We start from the raw sequence: 27,217 nt of genomic DNA on the forward strand, positions 1-27,217 counted from the left end.
GAAGCCTGACGACATTTGAGCACATATAACCGTGGACGTCACTGCTCTAGAAAATTTTTATGGAATTTTGAATATTGCGTGTTGAGAGATGACTGTTTTTATTCGTTTTTATGGTTAATATGAGTTTGTTTTAAATAAAACCACGTGATCATATAAGACACAATGTTGTGATTGCCGGACACTTCCTTTAACAAAGTTCTTATCCTTTCATTTTACACTTTATACAGCCTCCTCTCACATATTGTGATTCTGAGGAGTCTTTCAAACATTTTCGTTGTACACAACAGGCGGCTGACACTGAAAAATTTGCATGGAAAAATGACCCGTCTCCTCCGCAGCCAATTTGGTTCCGCTCCATCGAAATCAAGCCGGTCACGGAGGAGACTACCCTCCTTTGTGTTTGTTCATTTGTGCATGGAGAGCCCTTTTTGGAGTCCGGAATGACTTAGGCTACGCTCTCAGCTAGAGTCCGACGCTGCATTGCACTAGAAATACCTTTTCTGTGAAATCGCTATAGAGCCAACCGAGCACGATTCGTTTTGAAAATATAGCATTAAAATTAGTATCACCCTTGTGGCCACCGTGCAGTGGAAAACCTTAATTCTTTCATTAAAAGGAAATGAAAATTTAAAAAACACGGATCTACTTGTGCACCAATAAAATTGGCACAGCAATTTGTCTCAAATATGAATGAATTTTAAGAAACATACGGGTATGATGAACATTGACCTGACGCCATGATAGTAGGATCTATTAGTCGTTTTATATACAATGTATATACCGTATTGTCATAATACCAATATTTGTCATTATATATAATGAGTAATATCTAGCAACGTAAATGTGCAGTTCATATGCACAAACGAATACTGATCTTTATGATATTCAGGTTTTGTACATCACATATAACATGTTACATAGGAGGTCATACGTGTTGACCTTCATCTATTTTATTTGTTCATCTGTGTATGGAGAGGATTAGCGCCATTAAACGCCATTAAAACGCCATCAGTATTAGGGCGTAGTTCAGTGAACTCACCGGATTGCTATTCCAAGTACTTTGATAATACAGATAATATGTATTAATGGGTCGAGGCGATTGCATTGAAAAACCTAATAAATTATTCATAACAGTTAATTCAGCCCCTCCCACAAAAAATCCTGGCTTACCTTTGCAACAAAATGCTCAAGCCAGGCTAAAAAACAAGCCTGTGTATGTAACATTTCCATAAAAAAGATGGTAGCCTTTACTGGCAGGTTAAGGATATAGGTTGCCAGTTCATTTACCAGTATAGCGAACACTACAATGTTAGCCGTAGTCAGTGGCCCTCACGGACTTAGCGAGCGCGTAGCACGAGAATCCGAGCGCGTAGCGCGAGGCGTTCAACTTGAAGCGCTTTGATGCAACCTCTCTGGATAGTAAATAAAAAGCAACAGAGCCCAAAAGTAGTGCTAGGGTGAAATGAGAGATTCTGGGTTTTTACTAATTGCTCACTGCATGAGAGCTATTAAAGAGAGTGTCAAGAAAGTAATAAAAATTCAGGCGAATTTGGTAGGGCTCGGTTGCTGAAGCAACCTCTCTGGATCAGGGCCGTAGCAAGGTTGGAAAATGTGGGGTGGCCATCACAAATGTGGGGCAGCCAAATTACAAATATATGCCCAAATTGAAATAAAGATATAAAGAAAAACATAACAAATTTCTCAAAAAGTGGGGCGGCCATGGCATCCCCGGCCACCCGCTTGCTACGGCCATGCTCTGGATAGTAAATAAAAAGCAACAGAGCACGAAAGTAGTGCTATAAACTACAGTGTAGATGTTCATGTGTCGTTATACTTTGGTACACAAATATATATATGGTCAATTACAGCCAAAGCGGGCCAAAATTCTCTCTGGGGGCCATTTTGAAAATGTTTTCCTTTTCAATTCTAGACTTATCAAATGAGACGATCATGTCTAGTGAATCATCAGGTGGAAGTGCCATCGGATTGAAAAATAACTTTTCTTGCTAGACCAAATAAAATGTTAAATGTGCATATGCATGTTACCCACGAATTCAAGCATTTTTTCACCTGTTGTACGCCATAAAATTTCACTTTATTTAATATCTTTCAATATTTTATGTGTGACTCATATACACTAGAAATCGGTGAAGACTTTGAACGTAAAATAGAATTTTATTACATATATCTACAAAGAGATATTTTGGTTATTACAAATTTTAAGAAAGAACCAGGTGTACAGTTAAGTTTGTGTCAATTCTTCGAACTCTTTCCAAAGTGGCTGTCATTTAACATTACTGTATTATTTCGAAAGATTAGAATAAATGCTTCATATAAATATAAAGTTAGATTTTGTATCTCGTCGCAGGATGAGGATCTCGGATGGATTCGTGGGTAACAGCGTCTGGAAAATAGCAATTCTGATTAATTTTTTTAAATAAAAATAAAAAATACTTTTCCGTATGTCAATAATTCAGGCTGCAATGGCACTAAAATGAATTTTAATCAAAATACAGACTACATGGAATATTTAGAATGGATCATTATGGCATTTTGGGTATAAAAATTTTGAGAATAATGAAGTTGCCAAATTCAAATAGACAGAGCAAACAGTTTTATATTATTATTTTAGTAAAATCATTCCATATTTTCATGCAGCAATATTCTATTAACTCGTGTTTGACACTTCCTATGAACTAAAACACTATCAATACATTGTTAACTATAATGTAAGTAGGGATTCGTGGGTAACCAAAATGTTCGTGGGTAACACATATTTGAAGGTATGTATTGGTAAGCGGCAAAATAGAAAATATTACAGAAGGTTGGAAACCACCATGCGGTTATTCCTCCATTGTGTTTCAATGATTCCTGTTTCTCTAACCAATTGCATTTACCCAAAAAATGGTAATTTAGGATAATCAATCAAAACTTCATGATGCAGCTTCAGCATACCTTCAAGAGGACGCTATTAAACAGGACTGTTTTGGAACCTATTTCGCATGTTTTCAAAATGTTAAGATGCATAAGAAACATATAATTTACCAGTAAATCCTTGGATTCGTGGGTAACGCCTAATTGTGGGTAAAGCTATAAGTACTATAGTACCATTTGGGGTTTGCGTTTCTTAGGTGTATAAACTGTAAGTACTGTCAAAATTATAGCATACCCATGGCTTGAATATGTGCTGATTTAAACTTAAAATAAACAATCTCTTTATTTTTCAAGGTTAGCATCTATTCGGGATTCGTGGGTAACACAAGTTTATACCGTCGTAGATTCTTTTTTTAAGCTGTGACCGTATTTTTACGATTTACAATTTTAAGCGCTTGTCAAACTAAATTCAGTGTCCAAAGTCATTAAATGTTAATTTAAGTTATGGCAATTATATTTGCTGGACTCGTGGGTAACAGTTGACACGTGGGTAACATCAAATTTGATTTTATGGAACTTTATGGGTAAAACATATTTGCATAAAATAATCACTTGGACCTCAGAATTATAGAACGAAACTTCGTTTCATGATATAGTCATTTATGGCATATTCACTTAACATTATTCAGAACGATCATTTTATTTTTGATACGCGGGTAACAAAATTATTAGCCAAATTGACTTAATGGCCTCTAGAGTCCACAAACTTTGGTGGAATTCAATCGTTTTACATATGATGAGAGATCATGCAAACGTCTTTCTAACGGTAATAATTTCATTTTGATTGAAGGACATTCAATGACATATATGGTGCTTTATCTTTGAATTCGTGGGTAACGCCAATTCATTTAAGCTATCATAACTTGTCCCCTGGTATGACTTGCTAGTAAAGGCCTATATGCACAAAGAGAGCACATTGGACGTGACATGATATGCTCCATCAATAACGTGATTTCCTTTATTAATGACATTTTAAAGTGGAAAGTTAACATAGAGAGAATTTTGTCCGCTGACGCTGGAATTGACCATATAAGTTTACAGGTTTACAATTTTTAAATTATATCTTGAGTATACAATATATTTTGTAGTAAATCGATCAAATGACAGTGATTGTTCAGGTATTATATGCTTGATAGAATTAAATTGTCTGACCAGCTAGTATTCTCCTCCCCGTCGGTGTCAGTGTGATTCCAGTCACTCCACGTACCGTGTTGCGAAGGTGGAGGAGACTAAAGCTGTATTGAAGAACATGCATGCATTAAAAATAATGTAGCCTAGGTCGAACAATATAGCGTGACCAGTGGGTTCCCGTCATTGCCCCTCTGACTCTCACCCTCCTGGGTAGGTCTGGTTACGCCAATCGAACAATATTTTTAGGCTTTATTTGCAAACCACCAGGTTTCATTATATAGGTTTGCATTGTAAATGAACACAATTGAAAGTGTCAAGGGGTTCGCGGAGGAGAGTAAATGTACAGGTAATTCTGCCAGCTTTCACCCTCCTGTCTCAATGCACCAAACTTATAACTTTGCATTGAAGACACAAAATGTTTTTGGGGGCTTTTTTTTATTTTCAACCATGAAAGATATTAGCATTTAGCTCTAGCTAGGTCCAGAGATATTCCAAAATCTGAAGAAGAAAAAATTGAATTTGACTAATATATATCAGTCCCTTGCCTCTATTGATAAACACATAGGTGTCAACTCACCCCAACACATTCCTTTCACATTTGCAGCCTCATTATGATTTCGAGGCGTTCAAAGATTTGTTGTTGCATACGCAACGATCAAACCAAAATTTTAACACACTTAGCTTGAGTTGCTTAACCTATATGAAATTCACCACATATATTCTGTGGTGTTTCTGTAAAACAATAAACATTTTTTACACACAATATATGGCAAGCATAAATACATGTAAACATCTCAAAAAAAGTAACTAACCCCCTTTAAATAATAGCCATTACTCAAAAACGGGCATTCGTATTACAAATCTGTCAAATGCGTTGGAAGCAGAATTTATTTCTGCACATTTTGACACCTCATTTGAAGCAAATGTCTAAATATTAACGCAGCAGCACATTTAAATCAATGTAAACCCAAGATTTGAAAGTTGCAGTAAATTCTATTGATACGTATTCATTAAATGAAAGGAAATCTGCTCAGGCTCTCATGGGAATGTTCGTTTTGTTTCATGCATTTGGGGGTCAAAATGTCGGGAAAATCAATAACAATTGTCATTATGCTTATCGTTGGTCAATATTCACTTAATCCCTAGTTGAAGAGTTCACACATTTTTAAATGCTGCGCCGAGTTGTAATTTCAACGGTTAAGTCAGATCAGGTTAGGCTGGTCATCTTCGTAGCATCTCACCTTTTGAACATACCAAGGTTACAAGAGACTTCATCTTGATGGACAATAATGCAACTCCACATAGGGCTAGGATAACCAACCAAAAACGGCTTGATCAATTCTCTTGTTTTAAAGTTCGGAACATAGACTGATTAGTTATGCATCAATAGAATGGGGTTTTGTTGTTATCTTTTATCATCTTCAAATAAAACAACTGGTCCTAGATATTTATATTTACTTTTTTTAAATAAATTGAAATTAGATTTTAGCCTATGAGATTAGATTTTTTTTATAGATTAGTTATGCATCAAGTGAATGGGGTTTTTGTCTTATCTTTTATCATTTTCAAATAAAATAACTGGTCCTAGATATTTATATTTATTTTTTTTAAATAAATTTAAACATAATTTTTACTCAATTTTGTTGTTGTTACGTTGCCCAAAAAAATTGGGTCAAAAAGCAGGTTTTTTTTGTTGTATTTCCTCCTAAACTGAGCAACTGTCAATCAACTAGGAAACCATTTGTTTACAAAATGTCATAAAAGAGTGAGCCTGCCTTATGGTATATTTTGCACCTTCAAACAAACTGTCTCAAAAGTTAGGTCTTAAAACTATAGGAAACGTTCTTTCCAAAGTCACTATGTCAACAATGCCTAGAAGTTGCTTATTACTTGTAAAAGTACCATCATTTTTTGCCCTTTTCTGCAATTTCTTTTCTATGATATGGGCCAGAGATGAATCAACCTTCCTTTTACTACCACCTCTAACCAATCAAAGGATGTGGGAAGTTACATTGCCGTCAGACGCAAACCATGAGAACTACCTGCCGATTGGCCAAAAAGAAGTTTTCATTATCAATTGGACCAATCAGCAACATTGTTAGAATAATTTCACCACGCAAAAAAAATGGGGTGAATTATTTGCAAAGCTCCATTCTGATTGGTGATTAAAGTGAAGATATCATGTAATTGACCAATCAGAGGCAATGTTAGATCGGCAGGTAGTGCTCAGGGGTTGAAATCAGTCTTAGATTATGCACTAACCTTCTTGAAGACGTCTTCTTGCGTGCCTCCTGAATCTTTGAAGTCATTGAGGATCTTCAGGAGATCATCATTGGAAAGATTGCTATCACCTGCCCGCCAACCTCCACCTGCAGAAATAGAAAAGAACAAAGCAGACAATATATTGGTAGTTAGTTAATGTTTGAGTCAAATTATTATAGCTGATTCAACTTCACACGCAGACAGATAAGTCTTTATACCATCGAAACTCCATCTCTAACATGCATGGTGTTAAAGCAATATTATAACATTTTCAAACAAAATAGATTAGCATTTCTTTGCCATAAAATGTTAGCTTTTACTGTCAGATATATCCCTTTTATTTTTGAGCCGAACAACCACGGCAAAGCAAAGAAAATTGGAATTTACTACCAGCGCACATAAAGCGATCGCACCACTCCTTCGGGTCATGTTGTGGTACGACCCTTTGTTGTGTATATCACCGTCGCGCACGCCGCGACGTACTGTGTGTTATGTACATCGTGTATGCGTTCGACTAATAATTCCATCGTAATAATAAAGGGCTGAATCAGCCTTTTATTCAAAATCTCTGATTTTGACAAAACTACAGCACCTGGAGTCTTGATTTTTGCAGGCTATATTGGTTTAATAAAGTACAATTTAATCGTGGAAAAAAATGAATTAAAAAAATTCAGTGAGGGCGTCCTCCTCAGCAAATGTTATAATATGGCTTTAAGTGAAGCCACGTATCCATGGTGATTTTGAATTACTGGAGTCCTCTTTGTAAAATCAATCAAAAGAGCACATTAAGCAAGAGCTCCGATCTGGCAATGTTGGCAACCATAACTTACAAAGCTGTAAGCTTACTCACAACTGTTAAGACTTCTTAACATCATAACCACTAGGGGGAGGCTGTTTTGACAATTTTTTGACAAATTTGGTCAAATATGTCAAATCGGGACACATGTTTAGCAATTTTTTTTACCTAAAAATGGCTGATTTGGCAGTTTGTGACCATTTTCTTAAAATCATGACCCATGTCTAGGGATATGTTTTCTCAGATAGGGACCCATGTTTAGGGCTTTCTTGCAAATAAATCAACCCATTAAAGCCGAACATCCCTGTATACTTCATATATGCGAGCCCTCCCACCCCCACCCGATATAGGCCTATAAGTCACAGCTTCTATTTCAAATGTCATATAGTTTGTTTACATTAGTAATCAAATCAAAACAAGGTTTTAAGACGAAATAGACCAGCCTACTTCCACAAACTACTAATGCATAGGCTACTCTTTGTATTAGTTGTTAACTTCATGTCTATAGAATTGATCAGATGCGTCCACATGGACAGCTTTTTTGCTTAGCTTATAGCCATGTCGTTCTAAACATACAATAATCGGATCCGCCATGTGAATTGTCTTGAGAATTTGATGGAATCGTGTGAAAACACAGTTGGGAATTGACTTTGAAATAGCAATTCTGGAGTACACCAATACTCAAGGATTCAAAGAAGATCTGAACATTATCTCTATGAGAATAAGGACAGATGCAGATGACGGATCACTTCAACCATCAAAACAGTGTTTGCACATCTAACGATATAATAGCAAACTTCAATACAACATAGTCTAGCCAATTACAAATGTACTCTAGGTAGATTAGTAACATAAATAGTAAGGGTTGCCAAAACATTTTCAGCCCAAATCATGGACGAAAGTACCAAAAACAGCCCAAATTTCTCCCTTAACCGTTGGTTCTGATGAAAGGCACCAATTGTCAAAAAGTCAGTCATTTTTTTCATAGCCATTGGTTTTTTGGGACAGGAAATAGTCAATAGTTGCCCAATTGGGCTACCAAATTTTGGGATTGGCAACCCTGATTAATCATTGGTTTCAAGGGGAAAGTAAATGGTTGCGGTGAATGTGAAAATCTTTAAAAGTCATCCAATTGGGCTACAAAATCGCATGTTTGGCAACGCTATAAATGGTATACAGGAAAAACTTGACACAGCAACCTCTTGGTTTGAGTTAATAAATGTGACCCGGCAGCACAAACGAGCCGTAAATTTCCTAAATTGTATTCTGAGTTATGGTGTAAAATGTATACGAATGTCGTATTCATCGGTCACTTAAGCTGGCGCGACATCTGTCTTATTTCGATAGTCACAGCACCGATCAATAATCCTATTATTGAAGTGGATAATAAGCTTCTACCTTAGATGGCTATAGAACTTTTAATAGCTCTGGTCTTTGTTTGCTTTTGCTAAATCCTTTTCAAGTGGTGGGTTATTTGTATAGGTATGCATAACCAACAATTAACAATGAGAGAACCTTCTTAAACCTCGTTGACTTGGGGATGATTTGAAATGACCGCCAATTATGACTGTTTGATATTTATTGCCAGCAATGTGGAAAAAGAGACACACATAGAAACGAAAAAACTATAATTTTGTTGAAGGAGCAAAGTTTAACTAACCATAACTCCGCTTCTGGATATCGTTTGAAGTCAAATGATATACCATTTTTAAGTTTATGATGTTTATTTTTGAAACACGAAATAAAACAAAATTGACCGGGGGAGGAATTTACGGCTCATTCGCCGTGGACGGTCACAAATAACAACAGGATTAGCCACACAAAGGAGATTCACACAAACCACTGAATCTTGATTCTGAATGGATTGCCCAAGCCCAGATCTAATATCTGTTACTTGGATGTAATAAAAGTGATCCAACTCTATACAATAATCCAGATCGATTTAAATTCAAAAGTGTTATTATACAACCCCTAAATGCTGACTTTAAGTGGTTCTATGCTTTTCCATTGCATTGTACATGATAGGGGGGCCTATGACAGTCCAAACTCTCCATTTTATTTCTTTGGATACATACTTGGATGTAATAATAGAGATCCAATGCTATGCAATAATCCAGATCAGTTCAAATCCAAACACATTATTTACACATCCCCTAAATGTTGACTTGAGTGGTTCTACTCTCAGGATAATTAAGTTAATTTTGTTAAAGAAGCAAAATCCACACTTGAAATGTATAGTCTTACACTTACGACTCAAGTTTCAAACACAGAAGACAAAGTTGTGGTAAATGATATCATGCTCCTAAGCAAAAGGGTTTTTTTCTGATGGTGTATTTTGCCCTTGAAACTTGGCGTTGCTCAACATGGAGTTAAACAGATTGTATTAATGTAAAATGAAATAATATAAAAGTCTGGAAGAAAGTACGCTCAGAATAGACTAAAATTCAACGAGATTAGACCATTCGATCGGGTGGCATGATGTCAATTGCGAAAGATCGCTTCATCACATTTTTTTTGTTGGGATTCGGCTGTTCCATCTCGCACCATCTGACACAAAGCGGACACTTATTGTTGCACAAGAATGACACAAATCCACACTTTCCTTAATCCTGTCCATGCAGGTGTAGACTGCAGACGACAAGTTTCAAATTTTTTTTTAATTAAAAAATTTCAGAATTGTAAATTTTCATGACCAAATTTGGAATCAGCATGAAAAATGCATTAAAATGAGTACAAACAAGCCTATTTGGTTCAGTGGTTCTTGAGATAGCTCTTGATATTTTGGGGAAAATATCTCAAAACTTGTAGACTTTTTATGTTGAAGCCAATGGCTAGCATGCAGAGCATTAAACACCTCATGATGTATTGCAAAAACAATGATCACAGGCAGGATACATTTTCACAAAGTACACCATCAACTAAATGTGTTGGTATCCATTGCATTTGGTATACTTGGCACTCGGATGTTCCATATAAGGTCATAGCAACCACAGCTGCTATGAGGTATTTTAAGTCGCCAATATAGTCAGAAGAACCATGGTTCTTCATTTTGCATACTATTGAATTAGGCTTAGGATGAAGCAAGGGTGTGGATAACTCTAAAATGGCCAGAAACAATTTGCAATGTTCCGAGTGTTATGTTAGAGACTGACTTTGGTCTGTATCACTTAGGCCCCGTATCCATAGGATGTTCCCTTGTGGCGTGTGCCCTTGTTCCGTGTTTACTTTTTCCCATGTGACCTGCCACACAGACAACGAACCTTTGTTTTGCTTAGTGGCCGCTACGGTTCGTTGTCTGTGTGGCAGGTCACATGGGAAAAATAAACACGGAACAAGGGCACACGCCACAAGGGAACATCCTATGGATACGAGGCCTTAGTTGCTGGCGTAGTGTACATTAGAATATGACCGTTGCTAGGTCAACTGGCTCATGCTTTCTTTGTTAAGAACCAAAGCCTATGGCATATAATTCGGAATTATATGCCATATAATTCGGAATAAGTGTATATACGAACCTAGGCTTGAACCAGTAACCATACTAACATGCTCTACGTCAGCGAATACATTTTGTAATTTGCAATGAGAAGAATCTTCCCTGAATGTTCTGTATTTTGTCTACAGATCCGTGATTTGTCACAATCTAAATTCACTCAACAACGCAGCAAGCAAAAACATTTTCACATAAAGCAGCCTTTGTCATCTTCAAATCCTGGTCTCACTTTCTCAAAACCATCTTTCCCGAGTAAAAATGTTAGTGCTGTAACCAACAGGGAAGTAATCCTAGCCTAGCATTGTGCAGAACATATGATTTCCCAGATTTCATTGCAGTATGAAAATCAAACTTGAGTTATTGTCACTGCTCGGTTAATGGTTATTACACACAAGCATTGTGGCATGTAAAACCCGCTATTATTTTTGTGCTGACTTCAAATTAATAAAATTTACTGCAACTTTTAATATTTAGTTTTTCTTTCAAAATACTAATGTGTTGTTAATATTGAACAAAATTGGGCATACATAAACCAGTGCACCTTTCTTTTGTTGTTAAAATATTGCAAATACGTTTAATAGTTTTGCAGTTATAGGCATATTTGTAATGCCTGCATTACTTTTTGTGAAGTCCTTACACCTCTTGCTTTTCCTATTCTGGCCCGAGTTGGATAACACACAAAATTTCAGCAATGCATTCTGGTACAGTATCCATTCCATCCCTGATCCTACATTAGCGCTGGATATAACCCAATGATATTAATTTTGCGACTCAACTCAAGACAATTGGTGAAGGCGCAGAAAATGGTAAATGAAAACTGGTCGCAATCGTAAGCGAAGATTCCATTCTCTGATTGAGGTTGAAGGCTAATCTTGACTCGGCACGTGGTTTGCCTGACGGCCATATTGAAAATGGTTTTAAGTTCTCTTTGTATATAAGCTATTTATAATCAATTTATGAAATGTATACGTCTAATGATTTTCCCCTAAAATCAACTTATTATGACAGTGTTACTGAACACTACTTCAGGACAGAAAGTGAGCTTTTTACAAAAGAGCCGTGACTTGTGCTTGTTACAAATTTAGCTGGAATGTAAATTCTTAAGTTCCATAGTTTCATTTAACTTCAGAGATAATTTTTGTTTCTGATAGCAAACTAATAATTGTATAAATTTTGATTAATTTATTTAATTTAGGAACTTCCATAAGGATGATAAAGATATTATTTGACAAAATATACCAAACTAGCTATAGGGGATTTCCCAAACAAAATTGTATATAGCACAGTGTTCCTGATGATTTTCCAAAACTAATCATTTTCTGTATGCCTAATTATGTCTCTAATTAGGACTCATGCTCAATGCTGTAAAATGCATAATTCAAGTCTTTTTGAAATGAAAAAATGTTTTAATGATGATTTTAAATCCCATTTCCCACTTTTTACTCATGATCATTGATGTAAGATTAATTTGATAATTCTTTGGAGTCAAAAAATGAAACCAATCATGCTATTGGTATTTAGTAGCTGGTCAATAAGACTAGAACTGGCTCAGTTGCGAGACCTGATAACGAGTGTGAAGCGCGAGACTGAGCGCGTAGTGCGAGGACTGGTGGATTTTGTAGTGTCAGAGAGGGGTTGTCATGGTCCCATACAGGCACTGAACAAGTGCTAACTAAAACCAGATTATCTGCAACATATGCACATGCCTTGACACATACTTGTATTGCCCTTTTTGACCAACTCTAAAATATGAAAAATAGGGTTGCATTATTTTCACACCATATTTGAATTTTCATTAAAATTAATAAAATGTTTTACCTGTTTGTAATTCATACCAACCACACAACTCATGAATAAAATGACCTTTGAATGTGTTGGTACACAAACTCATACCCACAGTATAAGGTCAACTTCTAAGTTATGATTGTTAAGTATAGGTCAGTGAACTATGCCACTAGGAATTGTGATGTTATTTTGGTCCATATTACGGTGACACAATTAATTGACTAATAAGTTGACATCCATCGTCGCAATGTGACGTCAAAATCCTTCATTGCAACTGGTTCATGCAATCTGTGTTTGGAACCACGATCAAAATGATCACAACATACAGTCAATGAGTTGCTAACAGGTGCATGTGCAAATCAAGTGTGAACCAGTAACAGTAACGAAGGTATGACATATTCACTACGATGGTGATTTGTATGGCTAAACTTGTTAACCTTTCTTCTTCAATAAGGACAAATTTACCCAGTTCCATTATTGGTATAGAGGTTGTGCATATGACATATCCATATATATGGTGGACTTCTCAAATGCATATCAACAAAAGCATGATTGCAATCTGTGTGACAGTTCGTCTCGCACACATAACAAATGCACTACGATCAAACAGGTTGATGACAACATTTGATTGAATGGACTGCACTGCACCATGATTACGGTGAAGGACATCGTTTCAATCCTTTGTTTAGAGCCAATTGATAAAAGCATACAGGGCCTCTATACATTATTCATATCATTCCCAGAGGGGTGTGGATCATGCAGCCCGATCTACAAAACACGCTCCACTTAGCATAAATGTTATAATGTGCCGTACATTATAAAAGATTGAAGGAACATTCACAAAAAGTCAACTTTCTAATGTTAAAATTTTGTAAACCCCTAAAAAATTAATTTGTTAAATACAAGATGATTTTTGAAAGAGGACCAAATATCTGATCCCTTCACAACCCCCAAATCCTGGTTGCAGCAATCAACAAACATAGACCTACTCTCTAAATGTAAAAGAGTGAAAATTTCACTCAGAACTTGGAGTGATTTCATTCTCACTCTATTCGAGCGGTAAGTCGTTCATTTAGAGTGAAAAAAAGCTTCTACTCGGTCAATCTAGATTCACTCCTTACAGAGTGATCCAAAATTACCGCTCAATTTCAGAGTGAAATCAGAATCACTCTTTGCGGAGTGAATTCACAGTTCATACAGCCAATCAGAAAGCCGGATTTTCGCACGAAAAAATTGTGATTATTCATTCGGCGAATTAATTGTTGCAGCAATGGCGGTGGAGTTGTCAGTAGTCAGGAATGGGCGAGGCAGTTTGGCGAAGAAATAGCCAATATTTTCGTCGGTAAGTATACTTTGAACTATTTTCTTTATATGTTGAATCATTGCAGATTGTAATCGACAACTAAAATCTGATGTTACTGTCTCAAAGGTGATAATTGTACCCATGAAGCTTCTTCATTTGTTGAACACATTGATTCACATTGTCGGTCCGGCATTACGGTGGCACACTCATGGAGTGCTATGCATACCTGGTACATGTATTACTTCATAAACCTGTAAATGATTGAGTGTACTTGTGTAATAATTGTAATGTTTGTTATACTGCGTCAGCCTTTTTATTGTTAGTAATGTACCCGATCACATCTCCGAGTCCGATGCGCTAGTCATGCTATACATACCAGTAGCCACAGGATCACATGCAGCAAGGCCAGGCCATACCTAGCTAGGCTTAGGCCATAGGGCCAGGCCAAAGCATAGGCATGTTATCTCTGACCAGTCTCTAATTTATCATGTTTATATACTGCAGCATGTTATATCTGCATGTGTGATGCCAAAAGTCACAGAGGACTTAAGGCCTCTATGTCTGACCAGTCTCCAAAAGGCTTTAGTATAGTACAGCACGTCTACCTGCATGTGTGATGCTAGGCCTATAGTCCTACGTCACTAAGCTTTTAAGCATGCCAAAATTACCATTTTAATCTTAATTAACATGTAAAAATACTTATTGTGTTGTAATTTCTTTGCTCACAAAAATACATGAATGAATGAACATTTTGTGCCTATTTCTGTGATTATTTTTTGTCAGTCTCATTCACTTCTTTATTTCAGAGTTATTAACTCAAAAAGAGTGGTTTTTCCACTCCTCTTTGGAGCTGTATGAGTGACCACTCCTTTTGGAGTGAAATTCACTCTCCCTAAAGAGTGATTTTATTCACTCTTTTTTTCGAGTGAATTTCCTCACTCTTTTGAGGAGTGAATTTCACTCTAAAAGGAGTGGTCACTCATACAGCTCCAAGGAGGAGTGGAAAAACCACTCTTTTTGAGCTGTTTTTTACTCTTTCACATTTAGAGAGTACATATCACACTCCACCCATGAGAACAGTATATATATGGGTAGGTAACAAACAGCCCAATTTAGGAATATTAATCTGGAGTATTCAGAAGAAAAAAAGAGTCAGATTTGAAAAACAATTGCATACAGTTTGATTCACCCTGTACACAGTCCTATACCATGTAATGTGCAATTTCCTTTCTTTTCCTCCATACCCATAACACCCTAACAAACATCTCCCTTTCTCCTCAGGGCCTCACTCACGCAAACAAATACCAGATGCATATGACGCGCAAATCACACAGACTTATGCGGCAAATCATGATGCTAAGAAAATAACCTAATTATATAGGAAGCTGCCAGGAAACTTGAAGTTTTAAAGGTAAAAAGTTCTAAATTGTAATTTTACAAATGGAAAGTTTGTGAAAGAACACAATTTGCATCCAAATCAACAAAAAGACAAATAATTGGCATACTTAAACAACATTTAGGCATAACATGTTACAATTTGGCCAAATAAAGCTTTTGAAAGAAGACAATTACCATCAAATGAAACAAGATGACAAATATTGGCATACTTTTAGGGCGAATTTCTCGACGGGTGGCTTAGCAATTGGCTTGTCTAGCCTCAAGGCTTAAGAGGTCGTAAGACCAGGCTTAACTGAAAACGATTTCAAGCACGGCTACCATAGCCTCGAGGCTTCGTTAGCCCGTGGGCCAGGCTTGTAGGATTAGGCCCAGGCTTCAGTAAAATTTGCATTTCTCGAAATCAGTCTTCTGTAGCCGTAGTCTCACGCAAGCCTGTTAGACCAGGCTTACAGCTGCTTTTCTTGGCCCTGCCTCAGAGCAGGTCTTAGGTCGTAAGCCTTGGTCTATTTCAATTTACAAATTATTTAAATTGTAAGCAAAGTTTATCTTTCATATTTTTGACGGTCTTTCAATTAACATGAGTAAGCAGTCGCGTAACTAGGGGGGCGGGAGCTCTTGCCCCCCCATGAAAAAAGGTAAATTAGGCCTACTTCTGAGAGTTATTAATTAACCTCATATTTGGTCATTAAACACTCAATTTTTGAGGTTAAATAAATTGCATTTATCCCACTTTTGTATTCCCACCATTGGCCTATTATGTCACAGCTTTGAATAGCTTAAATAATCCCTCCCCATGTCAAAAAGAAATCTACGCCAATGTTCCGGGGACACATTCCAAGCAGATCCCATAACTCCTCAGACCCACTCCACCCCTTACAAACCCAAACAGCATGGACGACGCATGCCCCTCATTTATTATGTTTTCCCCCGCTTTCCCCCACCCCACCCCCCAAATGAAAATGTCTAGTTACGCCACTGTGGGTAAGTAATTGGTCGATTTAGTTGAACATTTCAGCATTTTATTTTAGTGTTCATTTGAGTTGAATTTTTTTAAGTAGCTGTTGCTATCATTAGACATGTAAGACCTACTCATTTTGAATGATGATTTTTTAACTATGAATATAATTTTTTTTAAATTCTTTCATCATCACCATATTCATCATCATCGTCATAATCATCATCATGATCATCATCATCATCATCATCATCATCATCATCATCATCATCATTATCATTATCATTATCATCATCATCATCATCATCATCATTAAGAAGACCTATATGATACCAAGTCTTAATAGTTTGATACTCGTATATATCGTACTTTTCATAAGTAGGCCTATTACAATATTATTTTGGAGTGCCTATATTATTAGAGGTTGGACATCAATTTAATACAATAGAAGAAGGACAAAATTGGTAAAGATATAGTAAATATTTGTCACGAAACAATAATGCATGCAGTATTAAAACTGAATTTACGGATAAGATGCATATAATATTGCTATATCTTCTACTTAAATAATTATAAATATTGTACCAACAGATAACTTCATCTGAGAAGACTACTGATATCAGCAGTAGATAACACGTTGGTTGCTTTTTCTTTTAGGGAATCACAGATCCCTTTCCATTAGGCTTACAGTTTTACCCTTTTTGGGATGCAAAGAAAAAATCACGCCGAGTATAAAGCATAGACGTATCATTCATACAAGTTGGACTCATAAAAAGTCAAGTGGAAATAAAATAATACATAAAAGACACAAAAACAGACACAATATTCTTGCATCAAGTTGTGTACGGTATAAGCCCAAGCACAAGACCGCGGGTCCAGGCTAGTCTTTTTGCGCCGGGAACATTGCGATAATGAGACGGCAACCTTGTTAGTACGGTAAACCGTGAGGACCACAGCTTATGTACATCTACCTCCAACAGCCTATACAATTAAGTCGCTGGTTGAAAGGGACGAGGTTGTCAAGCGTTAAGCCTACACGGCCACTAAGACTAGGTTGAATTTGCGTTGAAGAAATCCGGCTAGAGTTAAGACTAGGGCTTCGAGAGCAGGCTAGGCTTAGTAGCCTCAAGGCCACCTTAAGACTACGGCTTAATAAGACTCCTGTCGGGAAACTCGCCCTTACTGTCTTTACAGCTTTTATGCATAACATTTACCATCCCCCCCTCAATTTTATATAGTGCGATAGAAGATCAAAATAATTGCACTTTACAGAAAGTTGCTGACCACTTTGGCCATGTTGGCCCAAGACACACCTTGTAAACCATTTTGCATAATTCATGATGCAGCTCTTTACAGGTGCAGACCCCTATCAGCCTATATATATAATATTAACCATTACAGCCAGGATCAGCTCCCTGAGTTTTGTACAGGCAGAACAGGGACAAATTTAGCAGTAAGTTCCTTGTCCTGGGGTTTTTCGAGAAAGCTTTGCATGAGAACAGAGTTATGACACTGCAGTGGTTCAAACTTGTACAGTCAATCAACAGAGTCTTGCATCATAGCCATTAAGGTAACTGAACCGAGCTTAACATCGCACCACAAATGAGTGCCTCACTTGGTTATGAACCTGTTTACCACAAAAACTAATGATCTAAAGACTACCTTCCTAAGTTAATTCAAGAATGAGCTTTATCTTAAGGGCTGGGGTATGAGCGTTTGGACAGTATTTATTTTGGGACATTAGAGCACATCAGACATATCGAATTGCATTCTGAATACGAAGAATGTCATTCTGATATCAAATAATTTTGATTTTTGAAATTTAATGCACATTTTATGGCAAATCATTAAAAATTGATATTTTTGATATTTAACAGTACTTGAAGTAAACTTTATAAATCTGATGATTTATACTTAAAGTGTATGTAGGTGGGATGAAAAGCTGACGATCAATTGAAAATTTTGACCTTTCACATTGAAGATATGGATTTTTTTCCCAAAACACCAAAAAATTAGGTCTTTTGGAAAAAAATCCATATCTTCAATATGAAAGGTCAAAATTTTCAATTGACCGTCGGCTTTTCCTCCCTGCTACATACACTTTAAGAATATATCATTAGATTTATATAATTTACTTTGAAAACTGTTATATATCAAAAATTTGAAAAATATCAAATTTTTATAATTTGTCATAAAATTTGTATTATATTGTGATTTTCAAAAAATGATAATTATTTGATATCAGAAAGCCATGCTTCGTATTCAGAATGCAATTCGATAGGTCTGAGGTGCTCTCATGTCCCACAAAAAATACTGTCGAAACGCAATAAACGCTCATTTTAGATCCCTTAATGAATTGATACTGGCAAAAAGTGCAACCTTGCACATAATGTGCAACATTAAACTGAACTATTCACCTCAGCCTCCATGCGTCAGCTGCTGGCATTGGCACACTTGTACAACACTTACTCATCCAACCACCTCAGCCTCAACCAGCTGCTGACATTGACACACTCTATTCTGTGCCAACACAGCTTCTTCAAGCAACAGTCTTTTTTTCAAGGTGAGTTTGATAGTGGTATAGGTATACTTATGCAGTCAAGTTAGCTCAATCGATAAGGCATTCGACTATGGTGCGAGAGGTTGCAGGTTTGAACCCTGTCGGTGCCTAGTATGCTCTCATGAAAAATTGAGCTTGAAATTCCCTTGGGCAAGGAACTGACTGCTAATTGTCTCGTTGTAACCCGTACGAGGAGGAGCTGATCCTGGTTGCAAAGGTTAATTGTGGAATGTCTAGGGTGTGCGCTCTTGTAGCAGCAAAGTCACTGAATAGTTGTTAAATGGTTTATGGAATGATGTGGGGCCGTAGTGGTCAGCGACAACCTGTAAACTGTGCTGAGACTTGTGGATCAACGTCTAGGCATTGTGCCTGTGCATAGCGCACTATAAATCACTGCGCTTTTTTTTCTTCACATTTTGTTGGTCACAGACCTGTTATACTAAGCATCAATTTGAAGCTTAAACCTGCCCACCTCAAGCCTCGGCATATTATTGACATCAATTCAATGTGGATGATTGAGGTTTATAAAAGTATTACCTCAATCATTGGCATCCAATCAACATCGATAATGTCAAGGCTTGAGGTGGGTAGGTTCAAGCTTCAAATTGACACTTGCATAAAATCATCATATGCCATTATGTGTTGTGACTGATGACATGTAGGCCTATAGAGAGTGATATGTCTGCACCATTGCCGCACAACCACATAAATGCAGTGACATCACTAAACTCAATGTTACACGAAGTATAGGGAAATTGCTTCAGTCTACCAAATTTGACGAAGATTAAAAATAAGATTTTCCTAATGTGAACTCATATCTCTTTATTTGACGAAAATTTAAAAAATCTTGATGTTAGCCTTTGTTTGTAAGACAATACAGAATTTGTTGACATTTATGAAGTTAGTAATGGTTAACATCCAAGGTAATCTCAGGCCGTGAGCCAGCTTGTGCTCCTTCATCACTAAACAAACCGTCTGGTGACACATTCAGGTTGATCCATTTTCTATTGCCCACTTTGAAATGTAAATAGGTCCTATCACCCCGTTATTTTCGATATTCGCATGCAGACTCCGAAAATATTATAGCAAATTGAAAATAGTTTTATATCCAGAAAGAGTTACGTTGAACTTGGACAGTTTGTTGAGTGATGAAAGCGAAAAAGTTTATCTGGGCTGAATGCTACATCTAAGGTTGACAAAGTAACATTTATAGTTCTATACAATCAAGACATTGTTGTCTGCATGGTTAAAAGACTACTACAGTGAATATGCGACAAAATATGTAATATATAGTTCTGTCTGGATTTAATATGGGATACATGGTTAGTATCTGTTAGTTACATATATATATACATATATATTAGCAACAAAGGCTACAGTCACATTGGTTAAGAAAAGTTAATATTAGGGTAAGATTATATTGAACAGCTACTCGGGTTATACAGTCTCTGTATCACAGCAACAATTTCACTAACCTCTCCCTCTTCGCACTGGACTCCTAACAGGAGACATGCTCGAGATAGAGTCTGGAGAATCGCATATGAACCTACTACTACCTTCTATTGCATGAGAAGAAAGGATGGAATAAGAGAAATGAAGCAGAAATGTGAATATATAAGACGCATTTATAATGATGAATGTTGGTATACCGTAAAAACTTAGCATATGTGCTGACTATCGAGCGCTTTTGAAAACATGAAGTTGTACCCCAAGTCTGGCGCTTTATCAACTGAACTAATGGAGTTTAAACACACATTTGTAGGTTTACTTGTTTGTATATAAATATGTGTATCGATGATTTGCTCAAAACCCTTTACACTTTTGTGGATGGGGCTCTTTATGTTTGCATGTTTTAAAAGCGCTCGATAGTAAGCACATATGCTAACTATCAAGATTTTACGGTATACAAGTGTAATACACCCACATAGGCTATACCTGTAAAGAATAGCGTCAGTGTTGGTTCATCACATTACAGAAAGAGAAAGTTTGATCAGAGATTATTTAGATAACGAAGAGACAACAACAGAGTTCCTTAAAGAAAGCATTGAAACTAGTGATATGCAACTGCAGGTAATTTAAGTAATTCTTGGCCAAGCTCGAACATGATGAACACTAGTGGTTCCCCGATAAACACACACGCAGATGGACCGGTACAGAAGAATGCACACAAGCACCCCACATTGCATACACAGTAAGTACGCTACATGGATGCAACACACATGTTCGAGCTTGGCCAAGAATGACTTAATTTACCTGTAGCTTGACCACAAACTGGCCTTCAAGCACACAGCACATACTTGGTGATGTCAGAGAGGACCTGTCACGGTCCCCTCTGCACTGAACAAGTGCTACGCTGTGCTTGTAGGTACGCACCATGTGCACTGGGTGGAGGAAGTCATGAGGTGAGAAGTGCATAGAGGCATATGTCAAAGCCAGTTGTATTATCACATAAAAGCTTACACAAGATGGTAATTGACCGTGTTAAAATATAACTAATATGATGATATAAAAACAAATGATACACCATAGGTGAGAGGAGATTGCCCTAGAGATAACACAGAAGAGGAAAAAAGAAAGAGGATAAAATAAAGCAGATAATGGATAAATGAAATGAGGTAGAACATTTACATAAATTAACATAAATTAGCATAGAAGTACTGTGATTTCAATGGTTATTGCAGTATAATCTTTCCGTATACAGGTTCTATAAACACGCTCATTAAGCCCCTGCTTTTTATCATATATCTGCCAGGTATATACCCAGATCGCTATATTGTTATACTTTTCGCTCACATATTGTTTTCATATGACAATCAGCTTGTTTGACCCAGATAGAACCATTCTTTCCTTTGTATTTAAAAATCCTCTTCAAGGGCTCTGGTGTTTGTTCTCCCCTTAATTGTAATCAGTTTTGTCTGTTGATTGATTCTCATCATTCCCATTCTACTCAATCTGGGTTAACACGCTGTAGTACAAAGTCTTAATTGTTATCTTATTTCTTTTTCTAAGGGGGAAAACTGCAAATTCATCTATCTGATCATCTCCCAAAATGACTTTACCATGCGTGCAAAAAACTGCAATACTGTTGCTAAAATGGGCCAAAATTAGCTCAATTTTTGGATGAAACAGGCCAAAAGGAAGAAGCTGATCAAAATTAACTGAATTTTGAGATGAACTTGAACAGGCCAAAAGGAAGAAATGATCATAAATTTTGGCCAGGTATTTCAAGCCCCCTCCATTTACAGCTAGAGCAGAGGAATGGAGAAGACTGGCTTAGATGCTAGATAACAAACTGACAGTGCGAAATAAGCAACAAAGACAGACACACAGATGAGGCAACCAAACACGCACAGAATGTAGATGTATAATACAGTGTCTCCGAATCAGAGTTTCATTTTCACTAACCTTTCCCTTTTGTTAAGGGACTTCTGACAGGAGACATGCTGGATAAAGAGTCTGGAGAATCACACATGGACCTGCTCTCATCTACGCATGCATGGAATGAGAAAACGGTGATTAAAAGTATAAGTGACACACTCAGGAATAATTTACAGATGATTGTGTATTTTAAAACAACAATACCTGAAAAAACAAAGGTTTATATGAATATTAATAAATAGAGGAATGTGACTTCATAAAGACAAAGAGACCGGATCAAACAGAGTCGAGAGAAGATGGGAAAGAAATCATATGTCAAGTGCATTGAGTCTAAAACAAGTGAAACCAAAGTTGGATCAAAGGAGTGAAGAGAGAAAATGGCGTGTAAAAGGGGAGAGACAAAAAGAGGGAAGGATAAAGATGGGAGCATGCGGGCGGAGTATGGGAAAAAAGAGAGAGAATAGTGAGTAAGGAAAGGAGGAAGACAAAAGAGGGAAGAAGGAAGAGAAAGAAAGGGAAATATAAATATGGAAGAGAGAGGAAGAGAAAGAAAAGAGAGTCAGAGATAATTGGGAATAAAGGAAGGAGGGAAGCAGGGAGGGAGGAAGTGAAGGAGGGAGGGAGAGAGCGAAAAAAGTAAAGGATAAATATGGAAGAGAAATGAGTGAGACAGAGAGAGGAGAGAGATAATGTTGAGAGAATAGGGATTGGACCTATGTAGGTAATGAAAAGACAGCCAGAGGGAATGATGGTAGAGAGAAAAAAAGGACAAAGATAGAATGCTAAATAATGAGGAAGCGCTAGAGAATGAACAAAGAAGAGAGTGATGGTGTTGGAAGACCTTGACAGAATTCCACTGGGTCTGGACAAAGAAAGGATCGGGACCTGTTTTAAACAGACTTGTACAAATTCAAAGGGATCATCAGGACAAGTTTTTATTAGTTGTTAGCCATGGGGACAAAGAAAGACAAGACACCAGAGAGACTAACCTCTCCCTCTTCTAAAAGGACTTCTGGCAGGAGACACACTGGATATAGAGTCTGGAGAATCGCTTCGGAACCTATATGCTTCTATTGCATGCATATAAAAGTTGAATAAGAAAAATGATATTAGGTGAATGAGTGGGTGCTGTGGTATTACTATATAGTAGACTGACGGTGGTGAGGTTAACAATTCTAGCTAATTCTTGCAGACATCAATACACTTCTGCTCAAGTTGAAACCCCCATGTTGGGGCGGGGGTTATCAGGGGAATGGTCGTAGTAGGGACCATATCACCTTGTGATACCAATAGGTTATTACAGTTGAAAACCATACAACCACTATGGAAGACATGACCTTAATCTCACACACAAGGGGTGTAGACTTCAAATGGGATCACCCATTCAGGTAATCCCATTTTGCACTCCCTGTGTGGAAGATTAAGGTCATGTCTTCCATAGGGGTGTATGAATTTCAACTGGAATAGCCTAATAAGACACAGGGATAGACAAGACAGACCAACAGACCATGTAGACTAACCTCTGCCTCTTCCAAAAGGACTCCTGGCTGGAGACACACTGGACACTGAATCTGGAGAATCATATCTAAGTCTATTGCCTTGTATTGCATGCACGGGGGAAATTGAATAAGAAAAATTATATTTAGTGAATAATACGGTACGTGTGTGTTGAGGCATACATATAGACTGGTGGTGATGGTGGTGCATGGGGTTAACACAAATCTAGGAAAATTCTGCAGAGGGAATCTGGACCGCTTATATACACTTCTGTACACATTCAAAATTAAGTGGATGTGTGGAGGGGGTTATCAGGGAGAACGGTCCCAGCAGGGACCATTATCCCTTTCTGATACCGGTGAGAGAAAGGGGTATATATAGACAAGACCGAGACATAAAGACTAACCTCTGCCTCTTCTTAAAGGACTCCTAGCAGGAGACACGCTGGATACCGAGTCAGGAGAATCACATCTAAACCTATTGGCTTCTATTGCATGCATGGAAAAGTGGAATAAGAAAAACATATGAGTGAATGTATGTAGAGAGCATGAGATTATTATGATTGTAGTAACAGTGATGAAATATACAAGAAGTTTTGTATGAAAATTTACAACTTGAGGAATTAGTGAGGGCAACAGGGCTTAAGATGGATGGATGTGTTAAGATGGTAAAGGAAGACTTTATAATAATTGTTGCTACTGAAGATATTAGATTAGGGTTAGGTTTTAGGGTTAAGGATTAGGGATGTGGATTAGGATTGGGATTAAAACTGCCAAAAATTAGTAGGGTTCTGCTTATGGTAAACAACATCAGCAAATAAGGTTGGAAAGTGAAAGTTGGACATGCAAGGGAAGAGAGAGAATACCAGGGTATAAGGGAGGGAGTGGAGAAGATGAGTGAGTGTGGGAAGGGCAGAGGTAGGAATAAAGAGAAAGAGAGTGAGGAAACAGAAGCAATAGAGGGAGAAAGGGAGAGAGAGAGGAAAGAAGGAAGAAAGGAGGAAATGAGCAACAAATTATGAGATTAGAAAGTAAAAGTTAGACATGCATCGAGAGAGAGAGATAATATACTGGAGTGAATGAGGGAGGTGAACGAAGGGTGGGATGGAGAAAGGTAAGAATGTAGAGAAAGAGTGAGGGAGGGAAGAAGAGAGACAGCAGGAGAAAGGAAGGAAGAAAGTGACGGAAAGAGGAAGGAAGCAAGCAAGCAAGGAAAGAAGGCAGGAAGGAAGGAAGGAACTAAAGAAGGCAGGAAGAAGGGAGGCAGAAAGGAGGAAACGAAGGAGGGACAGAGAAATATGTATACCTTTATAAAATGTCAACCCATACTTGGGATATATGCCTATCAAGGACAATGGTTCGAGAACAATAATCATACAACATAAGTGAAAGACAAATAGAGACAGCAAGACTGACCTCTGCCTCTTCTAAAAGGACTCCTTGCAGGAGACAGACTTGAGAGAGAGTCTGGAGAGTCACATCTAAACCTGTTGCCTTCTTCTATTGCATGCAAGAGTAAAATTGAAAGAGAAGATGATGTATAACATGTAAAGAAGATATTGAAGAGTATGATTATTTATTATATTTATTTATAATACATTATCTGTGATTAGAAAAGAAGTTATATATGAACATTAGAAAGTGGGGGAAACATGACAGAAAGTAAAAAGAAAAGACTATATACCATCTGCCATTAAAAAAGAAGAGAGAAATTATCAATGAATATTGAAAAATGGCAGGAAGACATAATCGAGGAGAGGGCGAAAAGACGACACATGTGGTATGGACATTAAATCAAAAGAAACCAAGACAGCATACAAAATTAACTCCTAAATATGGACAAATAAGAGTCAGTGGTTCCTGCAAAAGTTACATGTGAAAAACATAAATTTATTGAATTTTATTAAACAGGCAAAATAATAGTGAAGAAGATGATATCCAAAATTGTCACCACTTTCACTTACATACACTGTATATGTAAAATGGAGAAAGGTTTGGGGAGCAGGGCCGTTATGTGAGCAGTTATGACCTCCCCAATATTTGTGCAATTCTTTATGTATTTCTTTACAACATCATATCAATTTGGTCCCAAAACCTGATTTTGGCTTGGCTGCCCCAATTTCTTGATGGCGGCTCCAATATTTTTTTTTTATATACAACGGCCCTACTGGGGAGGTAAGAGCTAATATGCACGCATGGATTCAAAATGAAAATTGCCATTCTGGTGAGCAGAATAATTATAGTAGTATAGTAATGCCCACACTGAAGTTCAATCCCATGATTGAGGAAATCTTGAGGAAAAGGTAAAAAAAAACAATGTATGTAAAAATGGCAAACATTTTGGACATTCCATTAAGAAATTATGTCAAAAAAGGCTGTAGAGTTGGAAATTGTTGTATCCCAGTGGCTATTACAGTGTTTGTGAAACCAATGAAATGGTTAATTACATTCACAGGTATCAATGGTGAATAGTAGGGACCAAATTAAGATGGATGTATCATTTCAACCATCTCCACACACTACCCTTATGTTAATCCCACTTAGTGTGGTTGATGAGAGAGAGGACTCACATAGATGAGAAAACCATAAAGCCATTAACATTACAATCATCCATAGAAAACCTATACAACATTAAAACTCTCATGGTCCCTACATTGTATAAATAGTGGCAGATGTGATCTTTTAAGGGACTACTGAACAACAGTGGTCAAACCAGAGGGGAGTGACAGGTAGTGGCTGTTCCACAGGGAGAAAAGCCCCCCATCAGAACTCTTGCCCTCCCCCATTGCTGTATCAGTAAAAACCAAAAATTATTAAAATATCCGGTTTTACTGCAATTTACTAATACTAATTTCCCCCCTGAAATTCATTGCCCCCCCCCCCTCCTCTAGGTCATGCCCCTTCTGATCCGTGTTAAAAGCATGTCACCAGCATAATGCATGACAAGTATGCAAATATTCACACACTCGGATCCAAGTTCACCACACACATGGTGAATTAATCAGGAAGTACACTGTTCCCCTGAAAGCCAGACACACACACTCTCCTTATCTAAACTCCTTGGGTACACCCACACTCTCCTTGTCTGAACTCCTTGGGTACACCCACACTCTCCTTGTCTAAACTCCTTGGTTAATCCCATTTGACTGATTTAGGATACATTCAAAACGGATTCTTGCACTTACTGTCGGGATATTTGGGCTGTGATGGCATGGTCTGTGCAGCATTTTGTCTGACGATTTCCCCGTTTTGAATAGCTTGAGTACATTTTTGGTGAGGCTTTTACTTCTTCCCTGCTTCACTTTTGCTTTCTCTCCCGATGATGATATTTCATCAGCACCTGTACAGGGTGGTAGAGAAGTAGACAAACAATGAAACATTAGATTATAGAGCGTGCTTAAAAAAGAACATAAGATTATACAGGGTGCATGATAATTAGAATAGAACACATCGTTCCAAGAGATTATGTTTTGGGAATAATAAGCATTTTTTGTGGAGATCTACTAAAAATGTCATAAAAAGAGGATGCTAGAATCACAAAATACTCCTTTAAGATACACAATCTTCTTAACTATAAAAGCACAATAAGGTCTGCTGGAGAGTAGCACAAATCTTATCATGCAGGTTGCTAAGTCAAAAAGAGCACATCATAACCAAGTCGGTTCAAAACAGAATAGAGGTGATTTAATTCTGCTTGCCTACTGGCAATAACAGACTGGCAAATTTCGT

The 27,217-nt window shown here is 37.3% G+C and overlaps 1 protein-coding gene across 1 annotated transcript in view; it reads right to left on the bottom strand.

Annotated features, from left to right (window-relative positions):
* Positions 1 to 26,815, bottom strand: part of LOC140140864 (SAM and SH3 domain-containing protein 1-like) — a 117,454-nt gene extending 90,639 nt beyond the window's left edge. The window contains 4 exon segments of the mRNA XM_072162613.1: positions 6,328 to 6,434; positions 20,090 to 20,173; positions 22,020 to 22,100; positions 26,674 to 26,815. Of these exon segments, the coding sequence (XP_072018714.1) occupies positions 6,328 to 6,434; positions 20,090 to 20,173; positions 22,020 to 22,100; positions 26,674 to 26,701 (300 nt within the window). The 5' untranslated portion in view covers positions 26,702 to 26,815.
* Between the last annotated feature and the right edge of the window lie 402 nt (positions 26,816 to 27,217).

The sequence above is a fragment of the Amphiura filiformis genome, chromosome 19 (assembly GCF_039555335.1).
Source record: "Amphiura filiformis chromosome 19, Afil_fr2py, whole genome shotgun sequence".
Classification (NCBI taxonomy): Eukaryota; Metazoa; Echinodermata; class Ophiuroidea; order Amphilepidida; family Amphiuridae; genus Amphiura; species Amphiura filiformis.